The following is a 16,669-nucleotide window of genomic DNA, read 5'->3' as shown; positions in this document are numbered from 1 at the left end:
AAAATACTACAGCTACTATTCAATATGTGAGTGCCAGGATTCTTAGCCTTTCAACTCTCTTTAATTAAACTGCTCACACCCTCTGCTCTTTATTAGTTACAGTGAATGCAGCCTTTTCCATCCCATCGTTGTTTTGTTGTTTTGTGTTGTTTCTTCAATTTTTAATACAGCAATGGTGGTAAGATCTTCATTAGCCACATCAAAAGCTTTAGTTTAATTCAAGTCATGTTCCTGCTTTTTTCCATCTTGTTTTTTCATAAAAGTATCATCTGATGGAAATGAGTAATCATTGTCGTCACATAAATCTCTTCCACAGTCCACAACATGATAGCTGCTTTCTATTCATTCGTTGACAGATTCTGACCTAATCATGGTCGTCTATAGACAGAAATTTGCAAAATGTACTGATTTAACCCCTTTCCTACAATGGACGTAATATTCTGTCCATGTGACCTGGGACCTAAGTCCCAAGGACAGAATAGTACGTCTAATGCGATTAGCTGCTCTCACGGGGGGAGCACAGCTGATCGCGACCGGGTGTCAGCTGATTATCACAGCTGACAACCAGCACGATGTGTCAGGGGCGGTCACGGTCACATATCAGGTATTGGCGTACTCAGGACAAATTGCACAAAAACTTTTCCAGTCCAATTTCTCTTGATATCCTTGGTAAAATAAAAAAATTGAACCTGAAGTAATTTTTTTTGTGAAAAAAAGTTAAATGTTCATTTTTTTTAAACATTCAAAAAATTCCTGTGAAGCACCTGAAGGGTTAATAAACTTCTTGAATGTGGTTTTGAGTACCTTGAGGGGTGCAGTTTTTAGAATGGTGTCACTTTTGGGTATTTTCTATCATATAGACCCCTCAAAGTGACTTCAAATGTGATGGTGACTTAAAAATAAAATGGTGTTGTAAAAATGAGAAATCGCTGGTCAAATTTTAACCCTAATAACTTCCTAACAAAAAAAAATGTTGCTTCCCAAATTGTGCTGATGTAAAGTAAACATGTGGGAAATGTTACTTATTAAGTTTTTTGTGTGCTGTATCTCTGTGATTTAAGAGCATAAAAATTCAAAGTTGGAAAATTGCAAAATTTTCAAAATTTTCGCCAAATTTCCATTTTTTCACAAATAAACGCAAGTTATATGAATGAAATTTTATCACTAACATGAAGTACAATATGTCATGAGAAAACAATGTCAGAATCACCGGGATCCATGGAAGCGTTCCAGAGTTATTACCTCATAAAGGGACAGTGGTCAGAATTGTAAAAATTGGCCCGGCAGTTAACGTGCAAACCACCCTTGGTAGTGAAGGGGTTAATGAGCCTTTCACAGTTTCACTGTACCATCCGTGCGTACACGGTAGTCGTGGGAGAGGGACTCATCTTCCAATCTTTTTCCAATCCAATTTTCAATCTTTTTAAAATCATCCAAAAACGTATTCGGAGACCAAGTCAAGTTCTTGCTTTGTCCCACCTTGTTGTGTTTCTTGTTGTTTGTCAAATGTCAGTATCATCTGATGGAAGTGAGTGTTCCTTCTGCCACATAAATCTCTTCAACAGTCCACAGCATGCTAGCTTTATTTCATGCATTCATTGACAGATTCTGCTCTTTGTACAATCTTTTTAAAATATGAAAGTCACAGTCTTCCAGGGTGTATTGCAGTCCCTTCGTCTAATTTTTGACAGCCCTTGCACTTAGAACACAGGCTTTGATTCTAGGAGTCCCACTACCTAACAATTTTAACAGAATGTGTATGAGGCCCTCCTTTATGTCTAATACAGGGTGTCCCTCTTCCTTCTAATGTTTGGCTGGTCTTTTACTTAATGTATAGGCTTTGTGAGTTTGAGTCCCTCCTTCATAAACTATGCAAGATGTGTCTGACCATGTCACACACACCACATGCCCAGATGAGGTGATAAACCTTAAAATTACATTTAACGGTGAAAGTCTTTTTCACCATTGAAATCAATGAGAATGTGCAAAATGGTATGTGTGAACATAGCCTAAAGGGTGGAGAGGGCAGTTTTTTCTCTTTTTTATACAAGTTATTATACTGGAAATAATATTTCCTTACATTTTTTCCTGTAAAATCCATTTTATCTTCAGTTTTGCATGTTTTATTGTCAGTCCGTAGAAGTGAAGTACTACTCTGACAGCATTGTTCCCAACAGTGACCTAGGAGTCAGAGAGGCTTCCAGCCGTCTTCCCCATGCTGTTCTCATTCCATTTGAGCACTTTTTCCATCCATTTCAGTGATTATCTGACCCCCAGACCTCCTGGTAGGGCCTGTTGTAAAAATGCTCAAGTTTCCTATTGACTGCCATTATACTCGTTACTTGAGTCAAGCACCTGAGCATTTTAGTACTCGATCATCACTAATAACCGCCATGTTTTTTTTTTTCCGTAAATCGGCTGTATACGAGCCCGGTCTCTGTGGCAACTGCTGCAACTGTGGTAGTTACACCACTGCTGCAGTCTAAGAAGCAAACCATTTGCATGTGAACAGAACACTAGGATGACTATTTCTATTTCATGCCCAAAAGCTATATCATTATACTAATTACTACTACTAGCTACATCTCAATGGTTTCATCAGGATCCTAAGTCCTACTAGCCCATAACCTATTACTTTACTGTTGACTCTTCCCCCCCCCCAAAAAAATAGTAATAATAAATTGAAACTTAATATTTTTAATATTTCACTTATAATATTTCCCAGTGGATTTGCATTGTCTAAAAATTCATAGTATTTGAGTGTTTTAAAGCTATTTTTACAGCACCATTGCAGCATTTTTTTTATTTCCCCGCTGGTGTGGTGACTTTAATCTAATTTCCCTCCCTCTTGTAATATTCATATTAAGCGCTTGTCTTCTTTTGTTCTCAGCACCGCTCCAGTTGGCCTCCAGCAGTTTGTGACCTGCTGGATTACTCCAGTGTTTGCTGAGTGATCCAGAGGTAACTACTCAATGTAAGTCTATGAGAGCCAGAACAAGACCAGAACAAGGCTCTCATAGACTTACACTGAGAGCTTGTGACCATAACCTCTGATTTCTGGTCAGTCAGAAGTTGCAGTCATAAGATGGCGGATCGGGATCAGAGCGGCGCAGATAACAGACGGAGACACCTGCTGGTAAGTATCAGACTAGGGGCAGGGAAGTTAGATTAGTGGCACCACTCCAGTGGTGAAATAAATAAAGAAATTGCTGGGGTTGTGCTTTACCTAGGACTAGTGTGCATTTTGATTAGTTTTGGGGTCACCGTTGTCATTGTTTGCACACGTAGACATACAGAGAAGTATTGATGAATAGTCGGCCTTGAATATTTCTTGCAGACAAAAAAAAATCCTGTTGGTATAGAAACAAGTAGTAACTCTGACAATTGCACATGTTAAGTTTTAGCAGAAATGGTTATGTCAGTTTGAAATGTTGATTAAGAAAAGTTACCAGGTCAGGAAAAAATTGGAACTTCAGCAAAAACTTTCCAAAGCCGTTTAGTTTTTGCAGATTAATGAGCCTGACCACAAGTCTCGAATTGCCCTGTAAAAACTCAGCATTGAAATTGTTGATCACCTGCCATATTTTCCTGATTTTGCGCCATCTGTTATTATCTGTTTATTCTTCTTTGCATTTCCTCTCCAGTTCCGTCAGGTTGGATGGTGAACGCTGGTGGTAAGGCATTTTTTAGATCTCTCCAGAGATGCTCAATTGGGTTTAGGTCAGGGCTCTGGCTGGGTCAGTCAAGAATGGTCACAGAGTTGTTCTGAAGCCACTCCTTTATTATTTTAGCTGTGTGCTTAGGGTCATTGTCTTGTTGGACGGTAAACCTTCAGCCAAGTCTGAGGTCCAGAGCACTCTGGAAGAGGTTTTCATCCAGAATATCTCTGTACTTGGCCGCAATCATGTTTCCTTCAATTGAAACCAGTCTGTTGTGAACTCTCTTAATCCGACTTTTGTGGCAGGGCTCCCTCTGGTGGATACTGCTGGAAGTGGAGTCAACAGGATGTTAATTCAACAGCTGAGGAGGATGATTGGAGAAGTGGAGGTAGTGACTGGGAGTACATAAGCGAGCAAGCTTCTCTCAGTGGCTGCCGGTGGTACTCATGTCTGTGCATAGTGAAAATATCCATTTCCTGCCTGATCCTGCATTTTCCAGCTAATTGTCTTTTGCTAAATCCTTTGCATCTGATTTTGCCTTGCTGTCAGGAGTCAGCTGGCTCCCCCTGGGGCTGCTGGCTCCTGCCCTGTATTGTTGTATCTTGTGTTTGTTTGCTTAGTCCCCTGCTGTATTAGCCTGTTTCTAGCTGCCAGTTTACACCTGAGTGCTGATATAGTGGGGGCGAGGTTGTGCTAACCTCAGTATTTTTGTGCTTCAGTCGTTTTGGAATTTTTAGGGTTTTTACGTGATTGCAGACAGTGCCCCTATTCTGTCCTGTCCTATCTAGTCAGTGTGGGCCCCATCATTTACTCAGTCTATTTTCTGTCTGTGTCCATGTTTCATCTTGTCTCACCAACAATATATGTTTGGGAGCTGTCTATTCCTTTGGGAATCTGCTCCAGGGCAGTTTAGATTTCACCTTTCTCCCTCACCCATGACAGCACCACGGAGAGAGGGGGTCCGCCCATCAAGGACAGGAATCCACAGACAAAAGAGCGGCACCTCTCCTCTGCCCCCAGTTGGGTTCCTGTCCTTGACGGGTGAACCACGGCAGCAGGAGCGCAGCACTTACCGGAAGGTGAAGATTCGGGACCGTCCCGTCCGCGGTCAGACAGCGGGGAGGCCCCTGTCGTGGCAGGGTTGGTTGCCGAAGCCGCCACCGCTGCAGCTGAGGGGCTGTCCAGGGTGAGCGGGCGGGGAGGACCGGGCCGCCGCTCCGGGAGGAGTAGGGGCCGGGGGACGCCGGTATAGGGGCCGCGCCGGGTACAGAGGTGTACCAAGATGGCGCTGCCCTGGAAGCAGAAGGAGGAACTTCCGGGTCCCCGCGGTCGGCACATGCGCGGTGCGCACTCCCCGGGGGAGGCAGCGGTGCAGGCCGGGAAAACAGGTGACGCCAGGGTGGCTTATTCAAAATTGGAACGCTGAGGCAGCCTCAGGGCTGGAAGCATTCAGGAGTGATGGATAGCGACCAGCATGAGGAGCTACAGCAGCCTAAGCAGCAGCAGCAGCAACATAGGCAGCATCACCAGCACCGCCAAAAGGATAAAGACGGACGGGGGAGCCGGTCCAGTAGCCACTCCATGCAGCATTCAACTGCAAGGAGCAAGTCACCTGCCGTGGATCGCCCAGTGAGGGATTTGGATCCACTTCCAGAACCGGTACCTGCAACCGCGCATGGGGGGTAAGTGTATCTTCGTGAATGTTCCCCATTGTAATAGACTTCTTTCCCTTATCAGGGAAAGAAGAGAGAAAAGACCAAGAACAGGGAATGCCCCACCTGTAGGAAACCATTACCAATGCCCTGGGAGAAAAAATTGTGTGACTCCTGTATACAGGAGGTCCTCGGCGGTGAAACCCCGGATCATACCGCAGACCTAAGGGCGGTAATCCGCGCAGAAATTCAGAGTGCCCTTTCATCCAAAAAATGGGAAAGGAAAGGAAGGGGGACGTGGTAATAGAGTCCCAATCAGAGAGCTTATCGTCAGGGGAAGTCACCTCCCATACTGTAAATACCGACTCGTCATCCTCCGAAGAGGAGACGGAAGGTCGTCATTGTTTCCCCCTGGACGAAGTGGATGCCTTAGTAAAGGCAGTAAGATCCACTATGGGGGTGGAAGACCCCCGGACTGATAGATCAGTCCAGGACATTATGTTCGGAGGACTGGGTCAAAAGAAACGGAGGGTATTCCCGTTAAATAAGAACGTCCAAGGCCTCATAGATAAAGAATGGGAAAAACCGGATAGGAAAAACTCTATGGTTCCTTCCATCAAAAGGAAGTACCCATTTCATGAGGAGGCATCCACATCGTGGGTAAGGCCCCCAAACTAGACGTGGCGGTTGCCAAAGCTTCAAGAAGGTTTGCACTCCCCTTTGTAGATATGGGTACCCTGAAAGACCCGTTAGATAAAAAAGCGGATACCCTACTTAAGGGGACCTGGGAATCAGCAGGGGGAAACATCAGGCCGGCGGTAGCGGCAACCTGTACCTCCAGAGCTCTTATGGTATGGATAGACCAATTGGAGAGACAGATAAGGGAAGGGGTTCCCAGAGATAAAATCCTGGAATCCATGCCAATGATAAGAGGGGCGGCAGCCTTCCTGGCCGACTCTTCGGCTGATTCGATAAGATTGTCATCTAAAACGGCAGCCTTGTCGAATGCGGCTAGAAGAGCTTTATGGTTAAAATGTTGGCCTGGGGATCTCCAGACAAAAATGAAGTTATGCGCCATTCCCTGTGAAGGAAAATTCCTCTTCGGGGAAACCTTGGATGACATCCTCGAAAAGGCAGGCGACAAAAAGAAAGGCTTCCCAAAGCTAGGACCAGTGAGCGCCACAGGCTTTAAACGGTCCTTTCGGAACAAAAAGTTCTTTCAGAGGAGACCCCCGAGAGACCAAAAATGGGAAGACAGAAGAAGAGACAGGGGGTTCATCTTCGGTAACTCGTCCCGGGATAAAAAACCCACCAAGTGACTGTGGGCCCAGGGTGGGAGGGAGACTAAGTTTTTTCCTCCCAGCCTGGGAGAAAATATCCAACAATCCCTGGCTGATAAATCTTGTAAGATCAGGATTAAGGATAAACTTTTATTCTCTCCCGCCGCAAAAATATATAATTACCCCGATAAGGTCGTCAAAAAACGAACAGGACGCCCTCGAAAAGGAGGTCCTGGGTATGTTGGACAAAAAAGTCCTACAGGAGGTTCCCCCACAGGAGAGAGGCAGGGGATTCTACTCGCCTCTCTTCCTGGTAACCAAACCAGACGGCACCTTCCGCACCATCATAAATTTAAAAAGACTGAATTGCTATATCAAGAACGAAAAATTCAAGATGGAATCGATCAAATCGACCATCAAAATTCTCTTTCCGCAATGCTTTATGGTGGTCTTAGACCTCAGCGATGCCTACTACCATGTCCCCATTCACAAAGAGTCCAGGCAATACCTCAGACTAGCAGTCTCGATAGCAGGAGAAATAAGAGAATTCCAATACAAGGCCCTGCCATTTGGGATCTCAGTGGCTCCACGGGTCTTTACGAAATTGGTGGCAGAGATGATGGCTCACATAAGAGAACAGGATGTTCTGATAGTGCCTTATTTGGACGACTTTTTAATAGCAAGCAACTCAGGCCAGAAATGCATAGAACAGAGGGACAGAGTGATGAGCACTCTAAAAGACCTCGGGTGGCTTCTGAACCTGAAAAAGTCAAGGCTGGAACCAAGGAGAGTCCAGGAGTTCCTAGGCCTGACACTGGATTCAAACATCCAAGTGTGTTACTTGCCAGATCACAAAAGGGACAGAATTATTCAGATGGTACAAAAAGCGAGGCAAAACCCTTCTATGACACTAAGACGAGCAATGTCTCTGTTAGGGTCCCTCTCTGCATGCTTGCCGGCGGTCCAGTGGGCACAAATACACATGAGGGATCTGCAGTGGGATATCCTGACCAACCAGCGGGCTTTGGGAGACCGCTTGGAACATCATATTACGCTAGTTTCAAAAACTATTCATTCCCTAGCCTGGTGGGAGGACAAAAACAACTTGTCCAAAGGGATCCCCTGGGAGGCCAAGATCACACATGTAATTACCACCGACGCCAGTCCTGTGGGATGGGGAGCACACATGGGCATCAGTGTGGCTCAAGGGGGATGGAGAAGTCTAGAACTAAAAGCCTCCTCGAATCAAAAAGAACTGCTAGCAGTAAATTATGCCTTGAGTCACTTTTTGCCAGCATTAAAGTGCCATCATGTCCGGATATTCTCGGACAACCGAGTAACAGTGGCCTATATAAACCACCAGGAGGGAACCAGGTCCAGAACGCTAATGGAGGCATCCTCCGAGATATTCAGGTTAGCCGAGGAAAACTTACTGTCCTTATCGGCGCTACACATACGGCGAGTAGAGAACCAGACAGCAGACTTTCTGAGCCGTACCCAACTACATCAAGGGGAGTTGGCTCTAAATCAGTCCGTTTTTCAGAAGATTGTGGAAATGTGGGGAACCCCAGACATAGACTTATTTGCAGACCACAAAAACAAAAAAGTGGAAGCATTCTGTTCTCTAAATCCCAAGGGGAATCCTCAGACCCTGGACGCATTTATGCTCCCATGGACACGGTGACTACTGTATGCCTTCCCACCGACCATTCTCCTCCTGGCGGTGATAAGGAAAGTCAGGGAAGAGAGGGCTCGGGTAATACTTATAGCCCCTTTCTGGCCAAAAAGAACATGGTTTTCATGGCTCAGAATAATGTCAGTAAAAGACCCCTGGGTTCTACCAGATCTCCCCGACCTTCTATCACAGGGTCCTGTGCTACACCCCCAAGCAGTGAACCTCCATTTAACAGCATGGAATTTGAAAGGTCACTGCTGAGGGGGAAAGGATTTTCAGAAAATCTAATTTCCACGTTACAAAAAAGTAGAAAACCAATTACAATCAAAGCCTATGGTAGAACTTGGAGGAAATTCCTATCCAGTTCGGGGGTAAAGGTTCAGGATGGAATACAAATGGATAAAATCCTGGAATTCCTCCAAAGGGGGTTAGAACAGGGTCTAGCGACTAACACACTGAGGGTACAGGTAGCGGCCCTAGGAGCCCTCTATAATCAGGAAGTGGCGAGCGACCCTTGGGTATCACGGTTTATGAGGGCCGCAGCCAGGTCTAGACCAATAGCTACCCAGAAAGTACCATCATGGAATCTGAACTTAGTGTTGTCAGCCCTAACAGGACCCCCATTCGAGCCTATCCAGACAGCTCCACTAAAGACCCTATCATTAAAAACGATACTGCTTGTAGACCTAACATCTGCTCGCAGAGTGAGTGACATTCAAGCCTTATCGGCAATACCCCCATTCATTAAAATTATGGAGGATAGAATTATATTGAAACCTGACCCTGCATATTTGCCCAAGGTAGCAACACACTTCCATAGATCACAGGAGGTAGTCTTTCCTTCCTTCTGCCCAAACCCTACGAATAGAGAGGAGAAATTTCACACATTAGATGTGAAGAGGTGCTTAGTGCACTACCTAGAGGCCACCAAGGGATGCAGGAAGGAAGGATCTCTCTTTGTGTGTTTCCAGGGACCTCGGAAGGGACTCAAGGCATCCAAGAGTACCCTGGCAAGATGGATAAGGGATGTGATTGCCCTGGCATACTCATGCAGTGGGAATACCATCCCGGAGGGTCTAAAAGCCCACTCTACAAGAGCAATGGCGACCTCATGGGCAGAAAGATCAGAGGTATCAATAGAGCAGATCTGTAAGGCGGCCACCTGGTCAACACCTTCTACCTTTTTCAAACACTATCGCCTAGATCTAGCCTCTGTGTCTGACCTGACCTTCGGGAGAAGGGTCCTTCAGGCGGTGGTCCCTCCCTAAGCTACCAATCTCTGAAATTCTCTCCGTGGTGCTGTCATGGGTGAGGGAGAATAGCGTAGTTACTCACCGATAACGGTGTTTCTCGGAACCCATGACAGCACCCGCTTAATTCCCCCCCTTTTTCACGTGTGCGGTGAGCACGATTTAATGTGTGTAGAGTGTGTTCTTAGACACGAGGCTTCTCTATAAGTATACAAATTATAATGTTATGTATATACTTTTGTTATTAACTAACCGGGAGACCCTCTGATGCTCTGTAACCAACTGGGGGCGGAGGAGAGGTGCCGCTCTTTTGTCTGTAGGTTCCTGTCCTTGATGGGCGGACCCCCTCTCTCCGTGGTGCTGTCATGGGTTCCGAGAAACACCGTTATCGGTGAGTAACTAAGCTATTCTGTCTTTAGGCTTAGTTAGTCCTCCGGCTGTGACGAAGCGTCTAGGGCATCGTAGTAACGCTCCACGGCTACTGATAGTTGTGTTGTTAAGATCAGGGGTCTGAAATCCGCTGAGTGACCAACCTCTCTGGTGTTCTGGTGGCATGGCCTTTTGCGCTACCCTCCTCGGTGACCCATTCATAACACCAGTTGTCCTGTCCCTGCAGCTGAAAAACACCCCCATAGCATGATGCTGCCACCACCATGTTTCACTGTTGGGATTGTATTGGGCAGGTGATGAGCAGTGCCTGGTTTTCTCCACACATACCGCTTAGAATTATCACCAAAAAGTTCTATCTTCATCTCTTCAGACCAGACAGTCTTATATCTCATAGTCTGGGAGTCTTTCTATATGTGTTTTTTAGCAAACTCTATGCGGGCTTTCATATGTCTGACACTGAAGAGAGGCTTCCGTCGGGCCACTCTTGCATAAAGGCCCGACTGGTGGAGGGCTGCAGTTATAATTGACTTTGTAAAACTTTCTCCCATCTCCCTACTGCATCTATGGAGTTCAGCCACAGTTATCTTGGGGTTCTTCCTTACCTCTCTCACTAAGGCTCTTTTCCCATGATTGCTCAGTTTGGCCGGACGGCCAGGTCTAGGAAGACTTCTGGTGGTCCCAAACTTCTTCCGTTTAAGGATTATGGAGGTCACTGCGCTCTTAGGAACCTTGAGTACTGCAGAAATTCTTTTCTAACCTTGGCCAGTTCTGTGCCTTGCCACAAATCTGTTTCTGAGCTCCTTGACCAGTTTATTTGACCTCATGATTCTCATTTGGGCTGACATGCACTGTGAGCTCTTATATAGACAGGTGTGTGCCTTTACAAATCAAGTCCTATCAGTTTAATTTAACACAGCTGGACTCCAATGAAGGAGTAGAACCATCTAAAGGAGGATCACAAGGAAATGGACCACATGTGACTTAAATTTGAGTGTCTGAGCAAAGGGTCTGAATACTTATGACCATGTGATATTTCATTTTTTTTTTTAAATAAATTTTCAAAAATGTCTACATTTCTGTTTTTTTCAGTCAAGATGGGGTGAAGAGTGTACACTAATGAGAACAAAAATGAACTTTTTGAATTTACCAAATGGCTGCAATGAAACAAAGAGTGAAAAATTTAAAATTTAAAGGGGTCTGAAAACTTTCCATACCCAGTGTTTATATGCCAATATGTAAGTGACCCAAAGGTTTAAACTGTAAAGCAAAGTCAGGACGAGGCCAAAAGTAGCAATGTTTTGTAGATGAGTACAAAAATGTATGGGGTTTAAAATAAAACATCGTTGGATGTAAAATTAAAAATCAGCGGCCGGACTCTTAGTCTTATGTGGAATATATAACGGCAGAGATATTTCATATTCTGGTGTTTAGTGGTACAGACAATATTGTTAATTTTTTTTCTGTGTGCGCTCTGTCTGTGCAGTGTCTATTATTGGCATCACAATCTGAATGTCTTTATTATATGGCTTTAGCTTAAGAGTTACTTGAAGACCTCCACGAGAAAAATGAAAAAGCTGACCTTTTCCAAGATATCAACAATCCGATACTTTAAGAATGCTGTTAATACGTTACGATCTGCGAAGAAGATTGAGGTGCTGCAGCTTCTGCAAACGGCTTCTCCTGATCTAGTGTGAGTCACTTATAATCTTATAATATGTATATATGGCTATAGTAAGCAGATACATTCACCAACCACTTTCTGATGTTCTGGGAATACAACTTAATTGTATAGTGAAAAACAATGGTGTGGTCACATACAGATGTAATAACTGTCCGGGCTACCTACCGATCAGAATGAAACTTTGTGACCTAATACATAAGCAGTACAAATCTTTTTCTTGCTCTGGAAGTTTGCTATAAAGTTTCAGTGTGGACACCATGCTGTTTAACTACCCCGGATTGCCTAAAATAAAAAAATAAAATTGTTGCAAAAAGTCAGTTTGAAAATTATTATTGGGAATTTGTCACTGGGCTTCTGCTACCACATCTTAGAGGAGCATGATGTGGGGCTAGAGACTGATTACAGCAATGTATCACTTACTATGCTGCTTGCTGCAGTTCTCATAAAATCACTGTTTTCTGTGCTGCAGATCTAGCAGTGCTCTGAATGCTGAGATCTGTATAACTCCGCCCACACCACTGATTGGCAACTTACTCTGTACACAAACAGAAAACTGCCAATCAGTGGTGCGGATGGGGTTACACAGAGTTCATGTGTATAGATGACTACATGGAGGGAGGTTAATAGTCCTTTAGTGATGATCTCCTAATAAAACACTGATTTAATCAAAACTACACTAAGCGGCCAAGTGATATATTGCTGTAATCAGAATCTGTATCTCTACATTATGCTGCTCTCATATTAGGTAGTAAAAACCTGGTGACAGATTCCCTTTTAAGTCTGTGCTGTTTTCAGTAACTAGATGTTTACACCCAGAAGCTGTATAGTTTAGTGTTACTTTCCATTATGAAATAAGCAATGTTTTTTATTGAAACCTTTTAAATCATGCATCTATTTATAAACCGCACAGGACTCTCTTCCCAAGCTTAAAATGGTTATGATATCGATGATTAATATCAGATCGTACTGGCCGGATGTAAACCATAAAATGCAACTCAACTCCTATTAAAGTGCATAGAAGCTGAGCTGCAGTACTTGGCAATGTCCACAACACAGTGTACAGAATTATGCTATTCTGGCTCTATTCACTGGTCACATAAGGCCAAAAGACGAGAGGAAAACAGCTGAATGGTGAAGGTACAGGGATTTAGCCACCCTAGGATCTGATATTGATGATCTATAGTACGGATGGGGTCATCTATATGATAACCCTGGATATTCATTTTTTTACACCTGACAGGGGACATGAAATAGGAGGTAAGGAGAGATGTCAAAGTCTGAAGAATTGCAAGACATGCTTTTGGTGACCAACATTTATTTTAGAAGCCATAATGCCTTTTCTCCTCTGTAGCAATCTCATTGTTAGTTTACAACTTAAAGGGGTTCTCCAAGAATGTCATAAAATGGCCCCCATCACCTAATTCACATAGCAGCATGTCTTAGGCTGGTTTCACATTAGCGTATGATCTGCATAGATCCACATGTGTCACGCGTACCTATATTTAACATTGTGTATGCAGGGACATGCGTTTGCAGCAGTTCGCATGCGGATGCGTACGCATGCGTCGCTTCGCGGTGTGCGGAGGTGTCCGTCGAATGCAACATGTTGCATTTTTTGAGGCGTCAGTTATGTGCAGTCATGTGCATGTGAATGAGTGCTTCAAAACAACGCATTACTGTCTATGGGAACGCATTGGTACACAAGGACAAGCGTACACATGTGTTTGTTACACATGCGTACTTCAGATAGAACAAGTCCAGGAAGTGTTAAATTAAACATTGTTTTTATTTTTGTTAATAAAAATTCTTTTTTTTTCATAATCCTTGTCTCCCTGTTTTCTTTATCTCTTTATTTAAACATGTGTGTATAGTTGAGTGAAGTATTAACGGGTGTTACAGTCAATGTGTTTAGTATTAAAATTACAGTGAAGGGGTTAGTATTAAAGTTAGCAAACATTACAGGTACATTTTACTTAGCAATTAAACCATTTCTTCTTGCCATGCCACACATCCAATATCCGAAACAAATCCCTCATTTGGGCAACTTCCACTGTAGTCCTCAGAGGGTGATTTTAGTAATCCTGCAATGTGGTAGTATCATGTTCCTCAAGTTCTAAGTGGTGTCGCTGTTTCACCAGGATGTAATTGTGCAGAACAGAACACACTTTCACAACCTCATCAATTGTCTCAATTTTTAGATTGATGGCTGTTCCCAAAATGCACCATTTAGATAACAGCAATCCGAAGGCACACTCCACAGTTCTTCGTGACCTTGTCAGTCGATAGTTGTAAATCCTTTTGGTGTGATTCAAGTCCCGACTTGAGTACGGTTTTATGAGGTTGGCACACATTTGAAATGCCTTTTCTCCAACCACAACAAATGGCATTGGTGGTCCTTCAGTGTTCGGAAGAGGTCGTGGCTGTGGAAAATTGAAATTATTCCCATACAATCGTTGGTCCATGTCAGAGTTTTTGAAAGTCTGTGAGTCATTTCCTCACCCAAATGAGCCAATGTCAATGGCGACAAATCGACACTCAGCATCTGCAATCGCCATGAGAAGAATCAAAAAGTATTTTTTGTAATTGAAATACTCAGATCCACTTCCAGCAGGTTTCATAATCCGAATGTGTTTGCCATCCACAGCCCCCAAACAGTTTGGAAAATAACAAATGTCCTGGAATTTTGCAGCATTTTCCAGCCAGAGTTCAGTTGTGGGTTGGGGGAGGAATTCTTCATACAAAACATCACATAAAGCACGGCAGATGTCTCCAACATTCCCAGAAAGCGTGGACACTCCAATCCGGAATTGAAAATGTAGAGATGATAAAGACTCTCCGGTAGACAGGAATCTGCTGAACAGAAAATGGGAAGAAAAATCAGTACATGGCTTTTAGAACAATCATATTAATGACAGGTGATTCTTTTTCAAAATTGCATACCTCAGGGTCACCAACAGATGTTTCTCAGCAGGAATTGCTTGACATAGCTGTGTGTCCTGCCTGGTGATGGATCCTCGAACACGTAGCAGCAAGTCATGGAAGCTCTGTTCCGACATTCTCGTGTACTCGAAAAACTTCTCAGGGTTTTCACGCAGCTCTGTGTACAACGAGTGGTAGGCTCCATGGCTCTCTTGGACTTTTAAGATGGGGTGTTGCCAATAGCGACAATGACATCTTCCCCATCTTCTTTCTTCACAAGCCACAACAAAGGCAACAGCCAATTTCAATGACAAATTAAGATTAGGAATGAAGCTCTCCACGCTAAGATCCATCTTGCAGCTGGGTACAGCAGCACAAGACAAAGATTTCATCTGTGCAGTGTGTCTATATATAGAAAGCCCATGAGACACACCCATTGGGTGTCTGGTGTAAAGGAAATTCTACTGGAAAAGTATTGGAAATATCGAACACATGCTCATAAGCAACGCAAACGCATTCAAAAAGCATACAAATGCAAGCACATGCAGCTTTTTGTGGCGTTGTGCATAATATGTTGCGGATAAACAATGCTGTGCAAACATACATTTGCGCATGCAGATGATGCGCTGCGCACAGAAACACTAATGTGAACCTAGCCTGAATCACGTGTTAAGATGGGCTGCAGTGTAAAGAAACTATAACTATGACAAGAGCAGTATCAAGAGTATACACACTGCTGGGCTACTAGAGAAGAACTATGACAGGAGAAGAAATAAACTTTCTTCTGGGCTGACTGCACACGGAGTATTGAAGCTGGAGAAAAACTTCCTTTGCTCTTCATCAGCCGAACAGAAGGTATATTTCTTTACAATTCTGTGCCAGCTTCGCTGTCACAATTCCACCACTCAGTGTCCTAAGTACACTTTGACAGCTGAACTGCCATATTGGAACAGGGGTGTGTTGAACTCTTTGGGTGGCCAAGCAGTCACTCACAATCCTATCTGAGGCAAGGGCATGCTAAGCTGTCAATATTGTAAATGACAGCTCAACTGTCCAATCTGGCCAGGCCTGTGGGGTTTCCTCCAGGTATCGCCTGTTCTGGGTGATAACATGGATATTTAACTGGCTGGCAATGATTAGAACATTGTCATTTGTAGCTTAGCTCCAGTGGTGTGTGTTTGCTCTGAGTTCTAATATTCTGATCTTTGTTGCCAAATCTTGGATTTGCCTTTGACCATCTGTTTGACTAACCCTTTTGTCTTGATCCATTACCTTCTTGGAATTCTGACTCTGGACTGTGACCTGACTATGCCTTTGTCTAACTCCTCTTTTTTATGCACCTTCCTGGCTTATGACCTTGGACCTCTTGACTTCCCGACTCACAGCTTGTCTTTGAGAAGTTGTATGTGTGCTTATGATACAGCTCCTCTGTCAATGAGACACAGGTCTCACAACCTATGTTTCTTCATATTGCAGCCTGTCCAGACATGGGGCTAGGATGGGTTGCCATTTGAAGTACATGATGTGGACAATTTTGTTACATTTTTGGAGAACCTTTTTAAGGCAAGACACTGGTCATCCATCATAAGCCAATCTACATGTAAATAGAGTATTAGGGTTTAACAAATAAAAGATTTTCAATGATAGATAAAATGTTTGAATTTTCCAAAATACTTTCTGATTCAATTTCTGGTCAAGTTTTTCTAACAATCATTCCATTGGAAGTTTCGTTGTCATGTGGTGGACACACACGTGCTTAGCTCAATGCAATTTTCATATACGGTGTACAATTTTCATGTACTTTTATTTTCAAAACCACATGAATCATCCTATTTCTGTGTCCATTGCATGGTCCCAGAAATTCTGAACTCCTGCTTTGCTGTGGCATTCTCCACCTCTTACCTGCAATGTGTATGAAGACGCTAACTGCAGACTAAGTTTATTAGATGAACTAGTCCTTTTTCCATCATGGCTACATGGAGCTGAGAAAGCGAAGGAGGAAGACAGAGCTAAAGAACTGAGCCAGGGAGGCAGCTCTTTCAGGATGAATTTACTTGCGTCTAGACATCACAGTTTAGATAAAGCTTAGTTCTTCTAGAACCACGTGAAGGGCACTGATTAAATAGGAAAATCAATGCAGTTTTGAAAACTAAAATACATTAG

At 43.7% G+C, this 16,669-nt stretch overlaps 1 protein-coding gene across 2 annotated transcripts in view; it reads left to right on the top strand.

Annotated features, from left to right (window-relative positions):
* The window catches only part of LOC141088709 (microsomal triglyceride transfer protein-like), a 181,832-nt gene that overhangs the window by 121,685 nt on the left and 43,478 nt on the right, over positions 1–16,669 (top strand). For both annotated transcript variants that reach the window (XM_073574883.1, XM_073574884.1), the window contains exon 8: positions 11,439–11,596. In XM_073574883.1, the coding sequence (XP_073430984.1) occupies positions 11,439–11,596 (158 nt within the window). The remainder of the gene's footprint in view (positions 1–11,438; positions 11,597–16,669) is intronic.

This window comes from Dendrobates tinctorius, unplaced genomic scaffold, assembly GCF_039654945.1.
Source record: "Dendrobates tinctorius isolate UK_male_01 unplaced genomic scaffold, ASM3965494v1 ptg000040l, whole genome shotgun sequence".
NCBI lineage: Eukaryota > Metazoa > Chordata > Amphibia > Anura > Dendrobatidae > Dendrobates > Dendrobates tinctorius.
Note: the sequence above shows the minus strand (reverse complement) of the source record. Positions and strands in the feature narration are given on the sequence as shown.